At 42.1% G+C, this 23,529-nt stretch overlaps 1 protein-coding gene across 1 annotated transcript in view; it reads right to left on the bottom strand.

Moving 5' to 3' along the window:
* Positions 1 to 23,529, bottom strand: part of PARD3B (par-3 family cell polarity regulator beta) — a 229,794-nt gene that overhangs the window by 116,285 nt on the left and 89,980 nt on the right. The window contains exon 4 of the mRNA XM_025211033.1: positions 14,788 to 15,084. Within this exon, the coding sequence (XP_025066818.1) occupies positions 14,788 to 15,084 (297 nt within the window). The remainder of the gene's footprint in view (positions 1 to 14,787; positions 15,085 to 23,529) is intronic.

Consider the following 23,529-nt stretch of genomic DNA (forward strand, 5'->3'; position numbering starts at 1 on the left):
GGGGGACACGCTGGGCAGTCTCCCCGTGTGCTTGGTGGTGGACCTAGAAGTGGACCGGAAGTACTTCTGAGCTCACCACCAAGCACATGGGGAGCCCCCTTGCGCTCCTGTGGGACGCTCCATCTACCCCACCATCACAGCATTCACAAGCTATGTAGAAAAAGCATTTAAAGTTGTGTCTATGGCCAAATCGCTGATTCTCTGAATCAGTATAAAATTTTCAGATTCAGCTGAATCAAATCGGGGACAGTGATCCAAATCAAGTAATCGAATCACTGTCCCTGATTCAGGCTGAATCCAAATTTGAATTGAATACAGCCTGTTTCACACACCCCTACCAATCAGCTGATCGGTGCTGGCCACGTGTTCAATTTAAAGCATGATGGGAACCAGGCACAAAGGCATTATGCATATTTTGTATAATAACTTTGTGATTTATTCCCTGTGGACTTCTGAAGTGGAAGCAAAACTTAAACTGCTTATTGTTACGAAATCAGGGGGCCTCATAATATCTATTATCACACCATTATTTGCATGAACATGTGGCTGGGTTACTACTTAAGACACCATTAACTGATTAATCACATCTTAAAGGTAATGTCTGCCAGGGTTTCTGGGTTGGCATAGCCAATATGTAAGGAGCCACACTAGAAAGACCTGCTCAAGCTATCATGGCCCCATTAGTACTGCCCTCACCCACCTATGTTGCAGCAAAACCCTCTAGGAGTGGTTCTTTTGTGCTGTAGTAAAATCTGAGCTCTTTTAAGATTCTCCTTTAATTAACTGAGAGATTGCTCATCCATTCTTCTGGGAATATACTGGGGGAAGAGGAAGGTGCAAGGGAAATGAGGAGCATCAAGATTCACCTTGTGTCTTTACTGCAAACTGTTGGGTTATCAGTCTAAGTGAAACTGAGCCCCAGCTGGTTTGGAGTGAAGACAGCAAACTGGTCAAATATTCCATTCCCAAAATAGAGGCGACTAGGGAGAAAAACTAAGAGCCCAAAGTAACTGCTCATTGCAGGCACATCCTTATAAGTAATGCCCCCTTGAGAGCTACAGGCTGGTAAACATCTCTTTGCTGCTTGACAGATGTATTATAGCCCATGTGCTGTCTTCTCTGGTGCCTCAACTCCTCTTGCTCATGATTTATCTTCATAGTTAACCTATGTGCCTGGCACCTGGGTGAACACAGTGTGGATGCAAGTGTTCCCAATGCTAGGCTACGTGTGGCAGGGAAGCTCCTATAAAATACCACAATGTTGCTCCAGAGTAAGGCAAGTATAGGGCACCTCAAAACCCCAGCCTCCACTGTTTTGTGGGCGCTCCTTGGTTGGAGAAAGGCTAAGGGAAATCACCCTGACAGAAATGTGCCCTGGCTAAGGTATTAGGCAGTCAACAGCAGTTCTTATCTGTTGCTCTCTGACAGCTCCTCAGAGCTGTGGAGCCCAGCGCAGCTGTTTGCATCCTACCCGTTGCTTGCTGTAGCTGTCCAGAGCCCGGGCTAGCTACAAACAGCTGCACTGGGCTCTGGAGCCCAATCACCAGCTCTGTGCCGGGGATGGGGGAGAAACCAGGGTTGCACTACCTCAGGCCCCTCCCCCACCGCTCGCTCCGAGGCGTGCGTGCACATGCTGGTACAGAGCTGATGCCTAGGCTCTGGAGCCCGGCGCAGCTGTTTGGAGCCTCCCAGCTGCAGCCAGCCCCGGATCTCTGTAGCTGCTGCCAATCATGGAGCCTGGGCTGCTTGCAGCAGGGCTTGCAGCCTCCTAGCTGCCTGCTGGGAGCAGCCCAGGCTCTGTTGCTGGCAGCAGCTACCTAGAGCCGGGGTTGGCCGTGGCATGCCGAGCAAAATGGCCTTACATGCCATGTTTGGCATGCACGCCAGGGGTTGCCAACCCCTGATCTAGAGGATCAATGGTTGCTACTACTACCAGACACACCTGATCCATGAGTTATAAACTGGAAGTTGGGGCATGTGTCTTAAGTTCCAGCCTGCAAGGGGCCATCTGGGGTCCCCCATACCTCACACCCACCCCCTGCCCTGCACACTGGGGGGCTGGGGCTTGGGGGTAGGCAGCAACAGGTAGGGAGTAAGGGGCACTGGGTCAGGACTGGCCATTGATGTTTACAAATGGGTCCTGGTACAAAAAAGAATGAGAACCAATGATCTAAGACACCACATTCACAATGAAGCCTAAGCAGGCTGTCATGTGGTCTGAGACATTTCCCTGGGAGCAACTGTAAATGTAGGGCCTAGACCATGGTTGGGAAAACACTCTGTGGTAGGGGAAGAAAGCATGGAAAAAAGTCAGCAGACAAGGAAAACACTCATGAGCATGGACTTGAGAGGAAGCAGAGAGACAGAACTCCTTAAACAAAACTGTCTGGAGGGGCAGATCTAAAAATCCTAAACAACCAAAATGGCTGCCTCTTTGTTTCTATATTGTTCAGGGAACCAGGTTTTTGCATAATTCTTTGTTAACAAACAGCACTGCACCAAAGAATACACCAATTTCTCCAGCTAATGGAAACATTCCTGCAATGAACACTAACTTACTGGGGGGAGCGGGATGTGGGGGGGGGGGGGGGGGGGGGCAAGGGAAAAGCTTCCCCTCACCCACCCCGTGGCTGGAGCTCCCGCAAAGGCATAACTCTTCTTATTGACTCCCTCTAGCCCAATGGCGAATACTGTAAATACCATCCAGGATTAATTGAGAAGTATGGACCATTGGAAACTCATGGGAAAATAAAAGACAGGATTTCTTTTTTACCATTTCCCCCCACATTTGAATTAGGATCATGCCTAATATTTTATTTAGGATGACCAAAATCCCAGAGGTAATGCATTTTTCTGTCCACGTAACTATAATAATTATGAAAATACACTGCATAGTGCTGTATATTTATGTGCTGCACATCTAGTAAGGTAGATTTTCCTGCACAAGAACAGTTTAGTTAAATTGCTAGTCTGCTAAATGGAAATACCACAAGCTATTAGGGTTTGCACTTTCAGCATGCAAGTGACTGGCCTATAAACAAGATTTTAACAGCTTCTCTTTTGAACAACTCTGACTGTTTAATTAATCTTCAGCCATTAACCATTCATTTAAAATGCCACTTGCGAAATCTTAATTTTGCACATTATCAGCTGGTTCACAAATAGCTATCCATGAGCAGAAGAAGTGTAATGATCTCCCTCTCTCTTTCTTGGAGCTTACCAACCTTATAGTCAATTTTGGCTTCTTAATTAACCACACACATATTAGCATTTAAAATTAAATGGCAGTTTTAAAAAAATAATTAATGTGCAGATAAAAGTTAACAGTCATATTATTCGGCTGCTTTTTAAAGGGACCAGACCCACAGTTTGTCCAAATATTACACTGTGCAAAAAAGAATGTTAGCACCTTTTACTTATACCAGAAAAATAAGCAGCAGAAGAGAGAGATGTAGGGTTATACAGTTCCATCCAAATAATATGGAGAACATCAAGTTTTACCTTGATTTATACATTAAAGGGGTGGATACTACCATCTGTACATCACTCAGTATCCTCTGCTATGGTCTCACCATTCAATAAGAGAAAGGGCAGGTCTTAAGGGCCCTGTCTTTTACATTTGTATCAGAAAGACTGCAAGAAAGGAATGTCAGCAACAATCTGGCAGAGCTAATATAAACTATGCAGCAATATACCATGCAAGAAAAAAATGGACTGGAGATCTAAGTCTGAATATACACGTATTCTTATCACAGCTGCCATAACTTAGACTCATCAGCATCTGCAGCAGGACGGTCGCTAGGGAGCTGTTGGACTACAGTATTTAAGATTTTACACATCTGTCAATAAATGAGATGATCCAAATGCAAACCTAGCACTCAGGATGTCTAGGCAGATTTGTGACTATTCCTGGTAGACTTTAGGTCTGCTAAACAAGGAACAGCTTACAAATAGAATTTATGTAGCATACTGGAATACCAGCTCCGGGAAACTTAACACTGAAAACCCTTTCAGTTTAGAAATCGAGTCCTCAAAGTACTCTAAAATTCACATCTTACTTGGTCACCCCCAAATTTGGTATCCCATGGCATGTACAGTGGGATCAGTATTCCAGATTCAAGGCCATTTGAACAAGGGGTTCCAGGGATACAGCTGCCTGTGTGATTAAAAAGCAGCTTTCCTTAAAGTAGAGAAATTCTGCCAACAGTTTTTGTGCATATCTGGGGATACAACAAAGCCCCTGATTAATGGTTTCAATTGCTTGACACTTACTGCAGCTTGTCCATAGACTTGCTATCCCTTTTTGATGCAGCAAAATTGTAAATGTTCCTCATAAAAGAGTTTGTCTTTCAACAAAGGCATGAGCATAATGCTCACAAGGCACTCACAAGTACTGCACATATGTGGACTAAGTAGCCAAAAGGGCTTCTCACTTGTGTATTTCACACGAGGGAAGTATCTGTAAGAGAAAGCCACTAACTGGAATAAAGAGAGCTAGAAGTTGCTTGAATCTGAATTGGGGGATGGATGGGAAGAAGGAATGCTGCTACAATCTGCCTCTGTCAAAAGGTTTTTTCCCCCTTTTGGGGAATGTTGTCTTCGTATAGCAGCAAATTCAGGAGTTCAAACTATTTTCAAAAAGAAAATTAATTACTCATGCAAATGTAGTCTGGGGGGAGGTTTAAAGAATGGAGCTGTGGGGGGAAATAGAGGAGAGGGGCTTAGGGCAGTGGCAAGGGATGGGGATTAAAATGACAGAAGGTAAGGGAAGGATTGAAGATTGAGGGGCTCAAGACAAAGGGAGACCCAAACCAGTGATTACTCTCACTGGCCCTGTTAACTTAAAAGATTTCAGTGTCTAACCATAATTCCCATTCCACCAAACCAAAGTGCACAAGTGAAGAGCAGAGTTCTTTATCAACCATAAAGCATCCTTTATCTTTACCTAACCACATGTAGGTACTTAGCTACAAACCTAGATGATAGCTGCCACTGAGTGAATGATCACTATCTTGTACAAGAATCATTTTTCTTCTGTAACTAGCCAACCAAGAAAACTTAAAGATAAAAAACACTGTTAATGCATTAAGGTAGTAGTCTGAAGGTTACCTGGTGGCATCTCGTACCCTTCTGGAATATTAATTACAGGAAAACTCTGCAGCCAGGAATGCAGGATTATGCCAACTTAACACTGTAGATGTTGCCACGTGAAGTGGATCAGCTGTGTCAGTATGGCTAGGGACAGACATTCAAAAAGCCTGAGCCTAAATTGATTCAATCTTTGCAGGTTAGTCTAACCTGGCTGGGCTGAACCAGTTTGTAACTGGACAGACATTCTCTCTGGACTGAGGAAATTCAGGTACATGCCTGCAGTGTCTCAGGCTAGAACCTGAGGGGTACTAGGGCAGCCCTCCCTTCCCTTACAAGTGCTAAGCTGGGGTGGGGAGGGGTGTGGCCAGGCCCTGGCAGAACACTTTGATTAGGGAGGTCTGACTGCATGGTCCCAGGCTTTTCCCTGCTGGCTGCTCAAGAGGTGGAAGTGTTGCCAGCCCCCAGCAGTTCATGCGTCTGTTGATGATATAGAGCTTTTCAATCTCCCGCCCTATTTCTTTATACTGTCTGCAGCAAGCTGACAGGCAAGCAACACAGCAGGGGGCTGATAACAGTGTTTATCACTCCATCAGCAAAACAATAGCCTCTCTCCATTAGTTCAAACTCTTCTTAAACAGCTTACCAGCTGACCTGTTGATTAGCTCTAAAAAGCCCTAAGCATCACCGTTCTGTCTGCCTGTACCAGTAAAATGAGACACATACACACACCTCTCTCAGCAATAGCTAATACCACATGCCTACAGTCCATGGGGCTGGGGTCTGTGCTGTGGGAGGAGGGAAGGGGGGAGGGGATTCCTCCTTGAGCAGCAAGCAGCAAGGTGGGGGGAAGGGCAGGGGGAAGCTGCTGTGCCTGCAGTTTCTGCCAGAGAGCCAGCAAGGGAGCAGAGGGGAGGGGCCAGCTCTGCTGTGGAACAGAGAGCCCTGCCCAGCCCAGAGAGCATACTGAGCTGCTGGGGGAGTCTGGTTTATCTTAAACCAGCAAGGGGCCTAGGACAGACATTGCATAAACCGGTTTGAGCCAAATCAGTTAAGTCTGATACTGTGTTCAACCATGTTTATCTCAAACTGGTTTCAGCCATTTTCAAACTGGTTTATGTGCACTGAAGATCTGTTCTGTTACAAGTTTAAACCAGTTTCTGATCACTTAAACCTGTTTATGTGTAATATCTGTTCCTATCTGATGTGTCCTGGAACAGCTGATCTGCTTCATTGCGTGAAATAGATTTCACCTGTTGTTCCACAGGGTCAGACCCCTGCCACTCCTGGGGTTTTGGAGCCCAATTCTATGCACAACACTCTCAGCATGCCTCTGTAAGTAGGGAAGCCTGGGCAGGTGCTTCTGGGAGCGCAGGAGCCTGATCCTGTAAAGAATTCCCTGAAGTCCTGTGAGCCCGCCCAGGACAACTGGAAAACGCGGGCAGCTCCAGGCTACACATGCTCTCTTGTCTTAAAACAGAGGTCCGCCACAAAACAGCAGCACAAATTCATACTAGCTTTTGTTGTGGCCACAAATTTGGGCATTCGTAGCATAACAAAGGGCATGGACATCTGTTTGCAGCCTTTGTGTGCAATGCCCTTATACAATCCTATAGCCAGTCTGCCTTTGAACTGTACTGAGCAGGTGCTGCATAAAACTGCCCTAGAGTTCAACACTTAGCCTACTCTGCAAAGTGAAAACCTCCCACATCTGCTAAATTTTAAAACCCCTTGATTACATCTGACATTAAACTGCCACTTCCTCATCATTGAAACCATAGACCATTTTCTACCTAACTGCTGATAATTCTTAGAGTAAGAAGCAAGGTTTTTTTGGTAATACCTTTATTGGACCAACTGTATAGCTGGAAGATATGATAAAATATATCACCAAAAAACCCTTGCTTCTCACATAATTCCTGAACCACCACAGCTACAACAATATTCCAATCTCTGACACAACCCACACAATCCAGTGAGCTACTACACTGGATCCTCTAAAATGCATATGCACTCTCTCCCACTGATTACACACAGAGGTGGAGGGACTTACCTTTTTTCCAGTCACCCTATGTCACAATCACAGATCTGCTAAATTGCTTCACCATTTAATACAGCTGCACCTAGCTCAATGAATGCAGCTGGAGTGCTTTCACATAACTCACACTGGCTATTGCCAGCTCCAGGGAGGCAGTGGTATGTACCTTAACTCTTCCTGTTTTTCTGAAATCTGAGTTTTCTGAACTCTATATTCCGGAAGGGTCTGGGTTACCACAGGAAATCCTTAACTCTAAGTATAGTCTTTTTTGTCACTGAGATATTTTACATTTTAGGCTTTAGGTTCTTTCAGGCAAAGACCACCTTACCACCTCCCCAAATGGGACACTGGCTCTGACTATAGTGGTTTTTAATGTGTGACAGATAGAGCTCCAGAGTTATTTCTATTACATAAAAGAAAATTGTATTTCTTTTTCTCAGACTAGTAGTTTGAAATTTCCAGACAAGACACACAAATAAACTGAGAGCTATGCTTGGCAATGACTTTAGCATCATACTTTAAAATTCATACTTCTGGGGTGAGAAAAATAAGCATTTTACACTTCCTTAGAACCATTCTCGAGACAGTCTCTGGTTTGAAAATCTTCACAAGTTCAAATGGAAAAAGAGAGAAGTTATTTACTTAAAACATGAAATAGGATTTTAACATATTTTGTGATTCCCATCTAGGAACATTACCTATATCCTTTTTCACTATGGTGTTATACCCAGGCAGTGCCATGGCAGAAATAAATAACGTTAATACAGTTTAAGGCTAGTAAAAGAAATTACACATAAAACGGTATAAGTATAAACCAATTCAAATCTGTAACAGAACAGAAGTTCAGTGCACAAACTGCTTTCAAAATGGCTGAAACTGGTTTAAGACAAACTTGGATGTAGTATCAGACGTAGGTTAAATTGGTTAAATTAAATAGGTTAAATTATCAGATTTAGGTTAAATCAGTCAAGTGAACTTCTGGCCCAGAGCCCCTCTAGGTTCAAGTTAACTTGTAGTCCCCCAGCATCCCAGGATGTTTGCACTTTCCCCACAATTCCCCCCTTGCAGGGTGGGTGGGCTAGCCTTAGCTCAGGCTGTCTACTCCTGCTGTGCAGGAAGCATGCTCTAGTGCCCCCTGGCTTCTGGCCTGGGCTGATGCAGGCATGTGGATGCATTTCTGGAATCAAAAGTGAATATCTGTTTACTTGCTTATTGGTTCAATCTATGCAGCTTTGACTAACCTGTGAAGACTTAATCAATTCAGTTTCAGACTTTTTGACTGTCTGCACTTAGCCTAAATGACTATCCTTTGAAAAGATATAGTTTACCACTCTTTTCAATCATGTACATCACACATCCCACTGCCACCTCTACTGTATTCTATGGAAAAACAGAATTGTCTCAGACACCATCCTTCAAAGTGCCCCATGTGCAAAAGGTGGTTGACATAAGCTGCACAATAAAGGAGAACACAGCTCTGACTGTTCATGGCATACAAAGGAAGTTAGGAAGGCCTCTTCTGAGCTATGCAAGAACCATACCAGCAGACCTACAGTATTGTCAGGAACGAGATATAGCCTACAAGTCGGCAAAGCGGGAACAAAAAGAGGGAACAAACAGGACCACAGTCCTGTGAATAAAGAGTAGATAGGCCTACTGAACTAGGTAGGTAACTAGTATTTAACTCATGGTCATAAAATTAGCCACAAAATAATGAATGAGTGGTTGGGATGACATAATAAACAGCATACAAATAAAATAGATGTCTTCACTGAGTTTGGAGAATTTTTGAAGGAAGTAAAAATATAAACTGCTCCAAAGTTCTAACAGTTTTAACCATACTTCCCATTGCAACAAGCCAATGTTGTTGGGACAAAAATGCTAGTTAATAAGTAGCCTTAGAAGTCTGTGGCCAATCAAAAATGTGTACCCTGCAATTAGCGAGGGAGGAAATGCAAAAATGGGTCTATCTTACGCATATGCATTAGTGATGGACAGGGTATATGATGGGCTTCCTGAGAAACCCAGAGCAGGGAAGAAGAGAACATCAGAATGGTAACCATCTATTCTCTCACTTGCTTTAAATGCCTTAGTAACAGTAGGAATGCTGGGCATTTTGTATTGCTTTCCTCTCCTTTGTAAGATCATGATAGCGAGGTTTTGCTTAGGCTTGTAAATAAAGATTTACTATATCAGTCTCTCTTATGTCTTCAGGGTTCTTCAGCCAGTGATGATATCTACTATACCGGCCAAAGTGCAAACCTCATGAAGTAACAGTTCAAATGACCAAAAAAGCTACAGAGGCATCCTTTCACTGTCAGATATATTGTTGACCCACATTTGTGATGTGTGGCATTTTCATCAATGCTGTCAGGGCTAATCTATTATTGAACACTTTCTCAGATCAGCTGTTGGGAACTTGGTCTTTCAGTAAAAACATCTTCACCATGGTGAAGGCAAGCATTTTGGACCAAATCCAAGCTCTTCTTCACAAAACCACAGATCAAACAAATCACACAACTGGCCTTCTTGGTTTAAGACAAAAGTGGGGGCAAAAGTGGCACTGGCTCCATAGTTGCAGTCTCTGTATTTCTATAGGCACTATAAGCAACATTTTCAGAAGTGCTTAAGTGTATCTACAGAGTATCTGCGGAGTATCTACACTGCAGTCAGACTGAACCTCATATAGACAAGCCTCGTGGGCTAGCTGGAATCTAGTTAGCTTGGGTACTAATAATAGTGAAGCTGGGATAACACAGGCTTCACCTGTTAAGTACACATTGATCCAAGCAGGCTGGTACAGCCCAGACTGTTGCAGCTTCACTGCTACTGCTATCCAGTCTAGCCAATTCAAGTATGCGTGCACATGCTGCAGTAGCTGCATCTCAGTTGCTGCATATTTACCATGGAGCCTAAATCTCATTGAAGGACCTTTTACCTGATACAAAGGGGTTAGATCAGAGATAAGTAACTCAAACAGTACTGTGTAGATAGACTTGCTGCATCCACTCTGTATGTGCCACCTCCCAAGACGGAAGTAATGTAGATGCCCAGGTATGAAACTTGGCACATGCCAATAAACTCTACAGAGCTTAAAAACTCTCTTGAATTTATTGGCATAGGTCCAGAGCCACAACGAGGTGACTACAGGACTTCCATTTTGGGAGGCAGCACGTATGGAGGGCTCGTATACCTATTTGCAGCACTCCTGGTACAGTACAAGGGCAGTGCAGATATCACCTAGGAGCCCCAGATGTGGTTAGGAGAAGAGTCTCCAGTGCAGGCACCAAAGATGACAACTGTAAGCTGGCCTTCTGAGGACCCTTTGCAAGCTTAAGGACAGAGGGTGTGTTGTAGGCAGAGATCTAACATATAATGCTGAGGTCCATAAAGCTGGAGGGATGCTTCATAACTTAACTATACAAGTCATGCCAGAATCCTCTCTAAGCCCTGAAGTAACTCAGGACTGGAAAGGTACACTAAGTGGCTCAAGCCTGTCCCTTGGGCCTTCCGCTGTGTGTGCTGAAAATTGTGGTTCCCTCCTCTTAGAAACATTAATTCAGATTCTCACCCTATTAGCAGGAATTTCTAAATCCCTCGTGGGCTCCACAGAAATTCAGTTACAGTGATCAGCCTCAGATCAGGATTAGGGTAAGAAGCCAACCATACATGAGTTACCACAGAAAAATATAAACCAGGAAAGGCAAAGCCACTGATTTCCAAAACCATATGGTCTATGCAGGGAGCTATTTCAAAATAATCTTTGTGCTTTAAATTCAGAATTTCCTGAACTATATTTCAAGTGCAGACCCCCCCCCCCCCCCCCCCATTCAATTCTGAAAATATGATTTAGGGGCATCTCTATACCTGAATGCTATTTCTGATGTTCTGCATGTATGGCCACTTATTTTGGAGCATGAGTGACAACCTGGGATGTTACCATGTCAGATATTTACTTAACTTTTAAAATTTTTAAGGGCTTGTCCAGCCATAGATGTTTTAGAAAACTTTATCCAACATGGTTACAAATGGATTATATTCTCTAGAAACAACTATAACTGTTTGACACTGAAGCCCTAACTCTTCTTCCCTCAACAAAAAGTTTGAGTTGTTAAAAGGCAGATCCCTGGATATGTTCAAGGAAGTGATATTTAATAACTTATTTGCATTTCAGAAAACTATGACTAATTAGGAATACAGAAAAATATTCTGACAAAAAATAGGTGCAATTTCTGCCAGCTATTTTTTTTCTTTTCTTTTTTTTTTTTAACTTGGCATTCACAGAATATCCTGATCACTGCAAACGCTTTTGCTACATCCATGTGTAAGAACAACTTATATTTATATAGCACCTTTTATTGTCAGGAAACCCAAAGGCTCTTTGCAAAATACACATAAGCGCTTACTTCAGTGTCACTGAAATGCAGCCATCACTGGATGAAATGCATCACACAACCAGTGCACAGGAACGTTACATAATGGTTTAAAACAAGATGCATGAACAACTGACACAATGAGCAGAACTGTAGATGGATGGAATACAGTTATCCAAACTGGAATTTGGCCAGGACTCCATCGTTAAGTTTTCAGGACAATTACCTTAGATGCAATCATCACATGTACCTCGTAATTACCTGAGAAACAGACTTCACACAAGTTTGGAGAATTGCTGCCTGTATTCTGAACTGTACAGGGTTCCCAAGTTAGTGTGGGTCAAACCATGAGGAGACTCTACAGCAGAAGAATAAACTGGGAGCTTTAGGTTTATTCTAGTGGTGAGGAAAGAAAGGTGGTTAACTGCATACAAGTTATTAGTAACACTTAACTGACCACAGAGATACTCTCATTATAAACGGTCTTATAGTTTTATAAAAGTCATTACACATGAAGACAATACATTCTTTTATTTAAAAAAAAAAAGACGTCTTGGTTTATCTGATGAGTTTTAATTCTCCATGGTAATGACACATAACTGGAATTCCCAGACTGAAATGAGATCATCTACGCTCTGTTTGTTGAAACCAAAGAAAAATTAACTCCATCACTTTAATCACTACTAAAGTCCCTACATACTCTATCATTAGCTGAGAGAGTCAGAGGTGGGAAATAAGAAACTGTTAGTTGAAAATAAAATTAACCGTAAAAGTCTTGAGAAAGAGGAGTGTGAGCAGCACCCAAACCTTGCTTACATGACAAGCCTGCTGATAAATATTCTACCCCATACAAGTCAAACACTTCTGGGTTGGCTAGCTGGCAAACATTATCCCTTTCCCATTATCCTGAGGAAGACAAGGAAGAAGATCAGGAATGATTAATTTGTAATCAACAAATTATTCGTATCTAGGTGCAGCTCAAGAGGGGGTGCGGTGGGGTGACTGCACCCCACTTTGGCTGTGCCACACATGAGCTGTCGGTGTGGAGCGGGGCCTGTGGTTTCAGGTAGCTCCAGAGCCCAGAGGAAGAATGCTGTTGCTGTTGCTCCTTTTCATCTTTCCCTGCTGCTGAATTCAGTAGAGAGGGGGAGAGTGAACATCAGCAGTCTTCACCCCCTGAAATTTGAAGCCATGCAAAAGCTGGGGTTCCTGCCAGACCCAACCCCGATCAGCTGATGAGCTCAGAGCTCATGCTAACCTCCAGTTGGAGCCTGTGTTGACCAGGCAGTGATCTCAGGGCTCACTATGCCTGTGCAGTACAGCCAAAGTGAGCGTGTGTGTGGGGCGGGGGGGGGTGGAACAGGGACCAACCCCCCATTCCCGGGTCTGCTATTGTCCATAGCTTTTCTTTTTTATCATTTTCATCTCCTCCTAGTATCCCAATAACACCAGGATTTCCTAGCTTGTGTATAGTTAACATTTTAAGCAACTGCTGGTTGAGATATCACATGCCATTGTATAAATTCACAGCAGATTATTCAGATCTGGCATACACTGGTTGTGAATAAAATAACCTTTTTTATTTTCATGAGAAGAAAGAAAGATTTAAAAACTGGCACAGGTGAGAAGAATCAATTTCATTTTTCCCCCCTAATGTGATCTCCCTGGTTCTACAATTCTCAGAACTTCAGCAAGGCTAGCAAGTTTGGGGACTTCACTGATAGCCTGCTGGTACTAGATCAGTGCAGGCAGACCAAGTTCACCCAGCAATGCTTCTGCTCCTAGTCTGACTAGATAATCTGATTTTATAATTTTAATATACATGGGTTCAAATCTGAGAAATTTCAGATCTGGATCTGGATTCTGAATCTCTTACAGTGGGGAATTTCCAGTCTGTTTTGGGTTAGTACAGAGATCTGGGTTCTGATTTTCTCCAAAATATGAGTATTTATGCTACTCCAGTAACCAGAACGGACTGTAAACTATCTGGATTTCCTTATCTGGTGGAACCCTTAGCTGGCATGAAGCTGACAAGCTGCTGCTGCCAGACCCTAGTGTGAGGAGGTTGGTGTTGATGGTATGCAATTAAAGCAACCACTTTTTTGTATCTTTTTCTTGACTATCTGATGAAGAGAGCTCTCTAACACTGTATTCAGATGAAAATGAGAAATTGACATATCCCCTCCTAAATATTTATACATCTGGTCGTGTCACAAACTTCCTATTAGCATTTATAACAATGACACAATAGACATGTCTAAAATTGATTCCAGGATTTGAAAACACTCCCATATCAGAGCTCATACAGCCCTCTCAATATATCTGGCATAATACTAGGCATTTGCAGCACAGAAAGAGGCAGCAAGGAAGTACATTACAGGCCACAATACAAGTTTCATGCTCCAGCACTTCTTAAGCCCTTCTTCCACCTCGTATTTCCAATTCCTCTTTTTATGTCCACTCATCCATCTTGCTTGCTCAGGCACATATTGGCCATAAAAATCCCATGTACATTTATTAACACCATGACACTAATGAAACCTTATATTTCTTATAGCCCCTAACTCCAGAGGCAACCCGTTTTAGAAACCTCATGGTGCTGGCTGAATCACCAAATCATAGGAATTTCTGTTTTCTTTTTAACTCAAAGAAAAACTTGACCATCTTTCTTTAATGCCATCAACCTGGAATCTTGACAGCAAGGATTAAAAATTGCTCCTTCCTTCCCACTTGGTTATTGGAAAGGCTGTGAAAGGTAATCAGTCTTGTGAAGCCACACTTTACAGTCTGCATAAAAATGCTATGATTCCCAGTCCTCTCCCCAACCTAATTGAAAGTGCATAATATCACACAGCTGGGGAAATGTAAACTGTAAACATATGCAATATATCAAACTATCATAAAAAACCTGTTACTAATAGGCACTTGGTGATCAGCAGAACCAAGAGGGATCTGAAAAAAGAGCCATTCTTGCTGCAAAATATGAACTTTTCCTGGCTGAAAGAAAAAAAAAAAAAGCACTCTCTCAGCAGCACAGGAATTGGAACGGAGGCAGTTCATTCATTCTGTCTGTGAAACATGGACCTTTCTATTTCACTGCTGCTTTGTATGGATGCTTGAGGGGTACTATTGGAGCAAATTCTGTTTTTCAGTTTAAGGGGTGTAAATCCAGAGTAAAGCCATTGTTTTCTATGCAGTATTTCAGGTGACTGGACAAACAAAACAAGCAAACAAAAATTAAAATCAGAGACTCTGTTACTGGTTTCAGCAACAAATGGGAATTTTTACCTGTCACCAGTAGCCTGTGGATGATGATGCTTGTTTATCTTTGCATAGAGTCCTTCCAAGTACTCTCTCTCTACTGGAACTTGTGGGCCATCACATGGGTATCCAAAGGTTTCTGTTACCAGTGGGGATGATGGTCTATAGACATTTGCTACAGGGTAAACCTCCCTGAAATGATTTACTCTGGCATAATTTGGGTCCATCTCATCATCATCAATATCAGGTCCTCCAGGGCTGGTGGAGTAATCAGCTAGCCCTCTGGCCTGTTTTTGCCGTAACTCCTGATGCTTTGCACCAATCCTAAAAATGAAAAGAAGAAAAGCTTGAATTTACGCCAGGAGCAACAGTAAAACACTGACTCATCAAGCAGAATTTGCAAGACACTTCTCTGCCATGCTGAACGCAAATTATCTGCATAGTCCTTCAACGGAGCCAAATGCCAAATGTCAGTTGCAACTGCAAGTTACATCCAGAGATTTTTTATTCCATTCCTCTAGCATGCATCTTTATAATGAGAAGAGTTATCATTCTGCCAAGATGAATGGGAAGTAACATTTTTCCTAGGCATTTGTGTGGAGAGGCTGTTGTTGTGTGCTTGCACACAGTTGTGATCACACACACCTGCCTCTCAACAGTTTTATTACATCTCAACACAGCATAGGCTTAAATATCTAACCAAGTCTTCCAACTTTTCATTCAAATTAGCCAATAAAAAGATTATTACCTCTATGGCCACTTGACCCACCCAGCTTCTTCTAAATAAATTAAGTTGTGAAAAGTGGATTAAACATGAACATAAATGTGAAGGTGGCATAGTTGTCTAAAACAAGGACCAGAAGCAATTTGCTTGAGATTTAATTTTTTCCTACATAAATGGGGGACATCGTGGCTCATTATATAGGGGACAGGGACAGAGTAAAACAGAGACGAAATTAATAGAATCCTGACAGAGATGAATTGGTACATATAAGTGAATTAAAGACTATTACTGGCAGTACTTCACTGTGATAACGCCTTAAGTGGTATTACAAAATGCTGCTGCTAATCAGAGCCATTGTGTAATCTGTTGGGAATAGGGATGGTAAAACATATTCAGGTAAATTTCAAACCCAGCTGAATGTCAATGATTTAACATTTGCTCTGGAAACAAAAACTTGAATAAGGTTCTATGAGTGTGCAATTTCTGTTAAATATTCAGTGACTCCTTAAGATAACGTTATCAAACACAGTGAGAAGGATCAAGACTGAATTCTGACCACTGTAGGAGGCAATACCTCAAACTAAATGGCATTTATGACACTGGAAAGGACAAAATTGAAGAAAACACATATCACACATACTAGCTGCCATTAAAAGTTAATGTCCAACTACTGTTACCATATCTGAAATAAAATACCACTTCATTATACCTGATCAGTATATTGAATGTATAGCAAGAATAGTAGGAGACCATTAATGGGGTGAAACAGACTTTGATGCCAACTATGGTGGATCACGGTGTGTTCAAAGTGAACGGAAATGATAAATGGATATGTACAGAAAATTTTTTTGGGAGATCTTGGAAGAGATGGAGCCCTGGAAATAAGACAACCTGAGCACATAAAAACAATTTCTAACTAAACTTACCCTATTTATCTTTCGCAAAAGATAAGTATTTTAAAATCTACTAGATTATATTATTGTATTTACTTGAATATAAGATGACCGCCCAATAATTAGATTCTACACATGGAAAAATTATAAATTTGTTATAATTTTCCATGTATATAATCTAATTATTGGAGGTTTCCCTTGAATTTATCCCCCTCTCACTGCTACAGCAGGGACAATAAATCTGGGGGGGCAGGGGATGGACTCAGGTGACCCCCTTGCCCTCTGCTCCCCCTCTTCTTCCCCCTAAAGCCCTTTCCCCCTCTACTTACTGTCAGACCCTGAGCACATAGAAACATGGGAAAAATCTGAAAACAATGACCTTGAAATAATCATACCTAAATAATCATAATTATGTGTAGGCAGTTCACACAGAATTGATGCATTTTACCTTTTCTGAAACTGCTGCAAGTTTGAATACATATATGCCATAAACACACTTTTAAGGAGCAATTTTGTACCTACTTACGTATAGTACAAACTTTGCATGATATTAGTTCAAAGCCAAAAGGCTCATGATTTACCAGAAAGTTCATTGGGCTGGGCCCCAGCAAAGTCAACAGCATTTCAAGCCATGTTAATCCCACATTTCAGCACTGCCTGGTTATATATGTACTCCAGATACCATCCCCACAAAGGGTCCATGCATTAGTTACCACTCCACCCCCCCCACCCACTCATGACTGGAACCAGGTGCTCTTGTCAGAAGTCCTGGGATACTCCAAAATTTTATACACAAATGAGGTGCAGGGCAACCCGTTGTGGCTCCACCTCATGGAGGGCAGGGCCACACTAATCACATGCGACAGGCTGAAAGAGCGGGCAACAGAGGGATTTTGGGTGAACTGCGTGGGACCTGTTTGGTGATGTCTGCCAAATATTTAAGGCTGGTAAAGACACAGGAACAATTGGAAGTAGGAAAGAAAGGTGCAGATAGCTGTGGGAATGAAGGGGAAGTTGAAATGTATTCAATTTAGTGGCTCACCATGACTGGAAAAAAGAGTTGGCGCTGACAGGGACTGCATGCAATGGGCACTACCATATATTATATTTAGATGTGTTGCATTAACCTTTCTTTGTGGTAGGTTCCCATCTGTATGTTTGCCCGATATGGGCCATATGTTTTCCAGTCATGCTAAGTGTTGTTGCATTTAGTCAGCTTCATAGTTGGCTTCCATAACTGAGCACATGCTGCTTTTGGCAGTAGTTTAATGATAGACAATGTATTTAATGATGTTTTCTTGTATGTGAATGTAAGAGGGGCCTTTCTCCTCATGCTGATTGGGGAAGAAAAACCTCATCTTGTATTTGAGTAAATATGGCAATATGTAAGCAGCAATCTTTCAAGACCTTTCCCGAGTATAGACCAAGACTCTATTATGGTATAATAAGTAGTATGATGACCATACTTGCAATTTCAAACCCAAAACACATCTAGCAGTGATAAGGGTGCTGTAGATGGGAGCATTAGTAGGTATCAGAACTGTGCAGGCAAAGATTTTGGCAACTCCATGCGAGTAGAAAGGAAGAAAGGATGTTTACTCTCTCCCTTCCCTCAACCCCCCACTTCTTTCTCAGCTAAATAGCAATCTTTAAATCCTGCACCCCCCCTTCCCTTCAAAATAAAACAAACATGTTAATGTAACAGATGGGTCAAATAAAAATACCTTTTTGTGTTCCCATTTTTTCCATAGTTATTTAAATCCCATTCCATTTACTGTATTTTTAAAAATAGTTTATCTTCAGATGCTGCTATTTTTATTAATTTTTAATATTCTGATGGAAGGAAAAACAGGAAGAAAGAAGTTGTGATCCTACTATGGTCCTAAAACTTTTTAGATCTTCTGTTCTCATTTTCTATGTTTTTATTTTCTCTTCTGAGTTTTCATCAGGCTCTTTTTCTCCTGCTCAACCTCTACTTTTCTCACTTTATCCTTCAGTCTATTCTTCTTTTTTTTCCCCCTCCTCTCACTGTGCCATACACACTCACTCAAATGCTAGCTCAGGTGAGCAGCCATCTGTGGTTGCTGGTAATGTGGCTGAGCACTTCATAGCACTGCTAGGATTCAGGATAAGTTTTTGATTCTTTATGAATTCTAGTTCTATGTACAGAGATTTCACTGAGCAGTCTCATGGAGGGCATGTCACGGTGTTAACAGATGATAGATTTGGTCAGCAAGGCACATATGCTTTCACTTATCTTGCTGTCAATTTCAGTGGCTTGACTGGATGATGGCTCTTTCTGGATTACCAGAAATTGACAGGATTTGGAAACAGTGGGAGAAAAGCCTGTCATTTTTCCAAAATAAATAAAACAACAACAACAACAACAAGATACAAAGGGACAGGGACATTGGGATAAACCTTGAGAAAAGGGACATTCCTTAACTCAGGGACACTGTCATTCTGGAGTGGGCAGAAAAGCAAACATGAATATAGGGCTATAAATAAGTACAAATGAAAACAAACCCTAACAGGCAGTTGTTGACTTTCATTTCTATACTGCAGCATCTAAACCATAAACCAGCGCTAACACAGGAATAATTAGTGACTAGATGGAAATATGCAAAAGCCTTCATCCTCCAAGGATTCCTGAATCAAGATAAAAGAAAAATTACATAGCAGGGAGAGATGGGGGGGGGGAGGGGAGGGACGGGGACCCAGACAGTCTGTGCCAGTGCCTGACAGAACAAATTCACCAATATTTATATAAAATAATTTTGGGAAAGCTATCACCTGATCCATTTGTGCAACAAAACAACCTTCCCAGGGAGAGTGCAATCTATGGACCCCCACTTCCAGGGAAGGTTGCTGTACTACAAAGACAGCTATGCATTTCTATTACAAATAGATCTGCAGACTTCAATACAGTAGGGGAGGGAGGTCTGTATTGCTGATTTCCATCTTTTATACATAAAGGGCCTTCAAAAGAAATCATCTTGCAGAAAGATTAATATTTTATATGCCCCACATGGAAAATATGGTTAGAAATGTAAAGACAAAGATACTTTGTTTAAAAAACAAAACAAAACAGAAAGAGCTGATACTTGTAGAACCCAGCCACTCCCTTCAATCATTCCCTCCCTGTTGTCCTGTCTTTCTTTTATTAAAGGATTATATGGCAATTTGAGATTACTACTACTACTCCTCCAAACTCTGAAAAGTGCTGAATGTTGACAAACATCTCCAGAAAATGGACTTCGTTTTCACTTCATGAAAAATGGCCAGTGCCCACTAGTATCAGTGAGGTGCACCTATTTGCCCCAACTGAAGATCTAGCTCAGTGGTTCCCTATGTTTCTGTGCAGTGATCAGCTCTTCTAACACAAGCCCAAGTGCTAGAATTGAATGTTTGTGGGCCTCATGATCCCATCTGCAAGTGCCACAACTGCAATTAGGGTCACAGTTCCCAGTTTGGAAAGTAACCCAATCTCATTATGGTCAACATCAGGGAATTTCTACTGCTATGTGTAGAGATAACAGGGAACCTCAAAGATGTGCTAGCAGTCTCACTGGGCTGGTGTGAGACAACTTAAGAAGTAGCACATAATAGTCTCTAGGGTGACTATATGGTATAATTTAAAATTTGGGATGCTGTCAGACTGTCTGCTCCACCCCGCCCCTCCACTGCTGCAAGCAGCAGGGAGTCAATGACCTGTTAATGACCCAGTGTTCTTTACTTCACAGGTGTTAACAATCACTGCAAAGTAACGATTTGTGTTAATAAGGCTTCCTACTTCACAACTGCTGCTCTGTGCCCTGCATGCTTGTTTTAATTTTCACCAGCCAGTGGCAACCATCCTCTGGAATTCAGGGCTGTCCCAGCCAATCTGGACATCTGGTTACACTATCAATGGGGAAAGACCTGGGGCAGCTCATCAGAACCTCCAAGGTAAGAGGAAATGCACTTTGGACCAGGGAATAGGTGCACCTCTACCTTGCCTTGTGCCATGCTTTGGACCAGTATAATCTCAGGCACTCTAGGGATTCCAGGCTCTGACAACAAAAGAGTAGTACAACACAGTGGCACCACACAAAACTTGCTTTCATGTCTGACAGTGAGAATAATTTGTCCTGCTATCAATACTGGTACACTCTGCACAAAAAAAGCTGGAATTAGGTCACCATAATTTTCTTTTGTTCCTGTGAATAAGCCTAGTTTTTTCAAATTTTCCTTATGAATGCAGCCTTCAATCGCTTTCACTGCTGTAAGCTAAGCCTGCTCGAGAACAATTATTTCCGTTCTATATTATACTGACCAGTCAATACCAGGTTATGTGAATTTCTTCATGATCAATGTTTCATCTTTTCAACAGGGCTATTATAATTGCATTAATATTTCTTGTTTCTTTCTTGTTCTTCCATGGAGATCTATAAAATTTGCTCAATGATCTCTCTTTTACCTTCTTTATTTTTCATTTAAATTCAAACCCTCTTAAGATACGGGAACTGAACTATGCCGGCTGTATCATTTCTTGCCTTCTATCTACTGATTCTTTGCCATTTCTTTCCCTTTTTCTAAAGTTTTAAACACCTTGATTACATATAATCACTATGTCTGACTGTTAAGACTATTTTTCCACAAACCATACCAGTTAGGGCCCACTAATCTTTTACTTTGCTTAGCCAAAATAACTGCCCTATTAATTTCCTCTCTTCTCTAAATGTTGCCTTGGCTCCTAAACCCACTGTCTATTACTCTTCTCACCCTTCTGTGGCTTTTTCTTATTATTTGGAGCAGTAATATGCCTTATTCCCATCACAAAATCTGTCAAATCAACAGAACTGTCAAAACAGTTTTCGAACTACATTGGGCACATGGCAATAAAAGAAGACCTCAATATGTACCACAGGATGGGCTGGTTAAACAACTGATGCAGATTTGTAGCAAGAGATAAAATGTTACTTGCCACTCTGACACTGGTAGTGAAAATAAATAGGAGGCAGCAGCACAGGTCATGATCTGAACAACTTGGTGGTAATGCTAAGTTTACATAAACTTCCTGATGAGGGAAGATCCACAGAATGAAGGGAAGCTAGTTATATTTTCTTTTGAACCTCATGTCATTTTGGTTCACTTTGTTCTGCAACCAGCTATCCAGTTAAATCATTATATGGCAACTGTATCAACTTCCATTAGCCAAACTTTTGTAAAAACATAACCAGCTCATGTAGGCAGTTAGCAAAGCAACAAAGAAATGCTGTAGCATGTGCTGCCCGCTAACTTCTTGTGATGCACCTTTTTCATTGACATCCAAAATCAAATACACACAATTCCTGCCAAAAGGTGGGGGGGGGGTGCGTGTGTGTGTGATATAAGATTATGGGCAAAAATTTTCAGAACTTAAACCCCTTTTCCTAAAGTGGCTTAGGCACTAAACTAAATCTCACTGAAAGTCACTAGAATTTAGGACTGGAAATACCTATGCCATTTTTGAGCCTGTGACTTGGCTAATTTTTTAAAATTTCACCTTAACTCTAAATCTAAAGCAGCAGTCTGGCAATGAGCTGACTGGGAAACAAACCCAAAAAACCCCTTTAGGAATGGAATAATTTTATTAGGAAGTAGCTAAGGAAATGGCCAACATCACCATGTGACCGATGGCAAAGCTATTTGAGGACTTGTGGCACTCAGGAGAGGTCCCAGAAGACTGGAAGAGGGCCAAGGTGGTGCCTATCTTCAAGAAAGGGAGAAAGGAGAACACAAAGAATTAAAGGCCAATCAGTTTGACTTCAATCCCTGGTAAAATCCTGGAAAAAATTATCAAAGAACCCATTATTTATAGGCTAACAGAAGGCAGTATTCTAAAAGACAGCCAACATGGCTTCATTGGGGGCAGGTCATGCCTGACCAACCTCATTTCCTTCTATGATCAGGTAGGTAACTTGCCACCTGGATAAGGGTAATGAGGGTGATGTCATATACTTGGACTTCAAAAAGGCCTTTGACTTGGTCTCCCATAATGTCCTCCTGGTAAAATTGGAAAATTGCAGCCTTGACTAGTTTAGGTTAGTTTAGCTAGGTTGCTGGCTCCAAGGTAGGACCCAGAGAGCATTAATAGACAGAACTGAGTTGATATGGTGGAACGTGACCAGTGGTGTCCCTCAGGGTTCAGTACTCAGACCAGTGTTTTTCAACATGTTCATCAATGATTTGGGTGTTAAAAGTGTACTGGCAAAGTTCGTGGACAACACCAAATTATGGGAGAGTGTGGTCATGCTCGAGGACAGACTGGGGAGACAGGCTGACCTGGACAGGCTTGTGAGGTGGGCAGATCATAACCTGATGATGTTTAACACGGAGAAATGTAAAATGCTCCATCTGGAGAGGAATAATCTGCAACACACATACAGGTTCATGTGCTTGTCAGCACCACAACTGAAAGAGACCTGGGGGTCTTGATAGACCACAGAATGAACATGAGCCACCAATGCGATGCCACAGTTGGCAGAGCGAATCAAACCCTTGCATGCATCTACTAATGCATCTCAAGCAAGACTAAGGATATCATCATCCTGCTCTGCTTGGTGTTGGTGAGACTGCAGCTGGAGTACTGCATACAGTTCTGGGTGCCACACTTTAGGAAGGATGTGGAAAAGCTTGAGAGAGTCCAAAGGAAGGCCACACACATGATTAGAGGTCTGGAGAGCAGGTCAGATGAGGAGAGGCTGAAAGACATGGGACTGTTCAGCCTGGAGAAAAGAAGACTTAAAGGGGACTTGGTAGCAGCCTATAAGTATATCCAGAGTGTACAGCAGGGCCTGGGGGAGCATCTGTTCACCAAGGCACCCCAGGGGAAGATAAGAAACAATGGACACAAATTGATTGAAGACTGCTTCAGATTGGACATAAGGAAAAACTTCTTTATGACTTAAGTGCCTAGGGTCTGGAACATCTGACCCCAGCAGTCTTTCCAGCCCAAGTGCAGGGGGGCTGGACCCGATGATCTCATGAGGTCCCTTCCAGCTCCTAAATCTATGAATCTATTAAGGATATATTGTTAGGTTCCTTCTTCCTCACAATGCAGGCAGAAGACAGATTTTCTAAAATTCATGTTCTCAGGCCTTTGGGAAGATTACAATGCAGGGATTAAAC

Source organism: Alligator sinensis, unplaced genomic scaffold, assembly GCF_000455745.1.
Source record: "Alligator sinensis unplaced genomic scaffold, ASM45574v1 scaffold372_1, whole genome shotgun sequence".
Taxonomy (NCBI): Eukaryota; Metazoa; Chordata; order Crocodylia; family Alligatoridae; genus Alligator; species Alligator sinensis.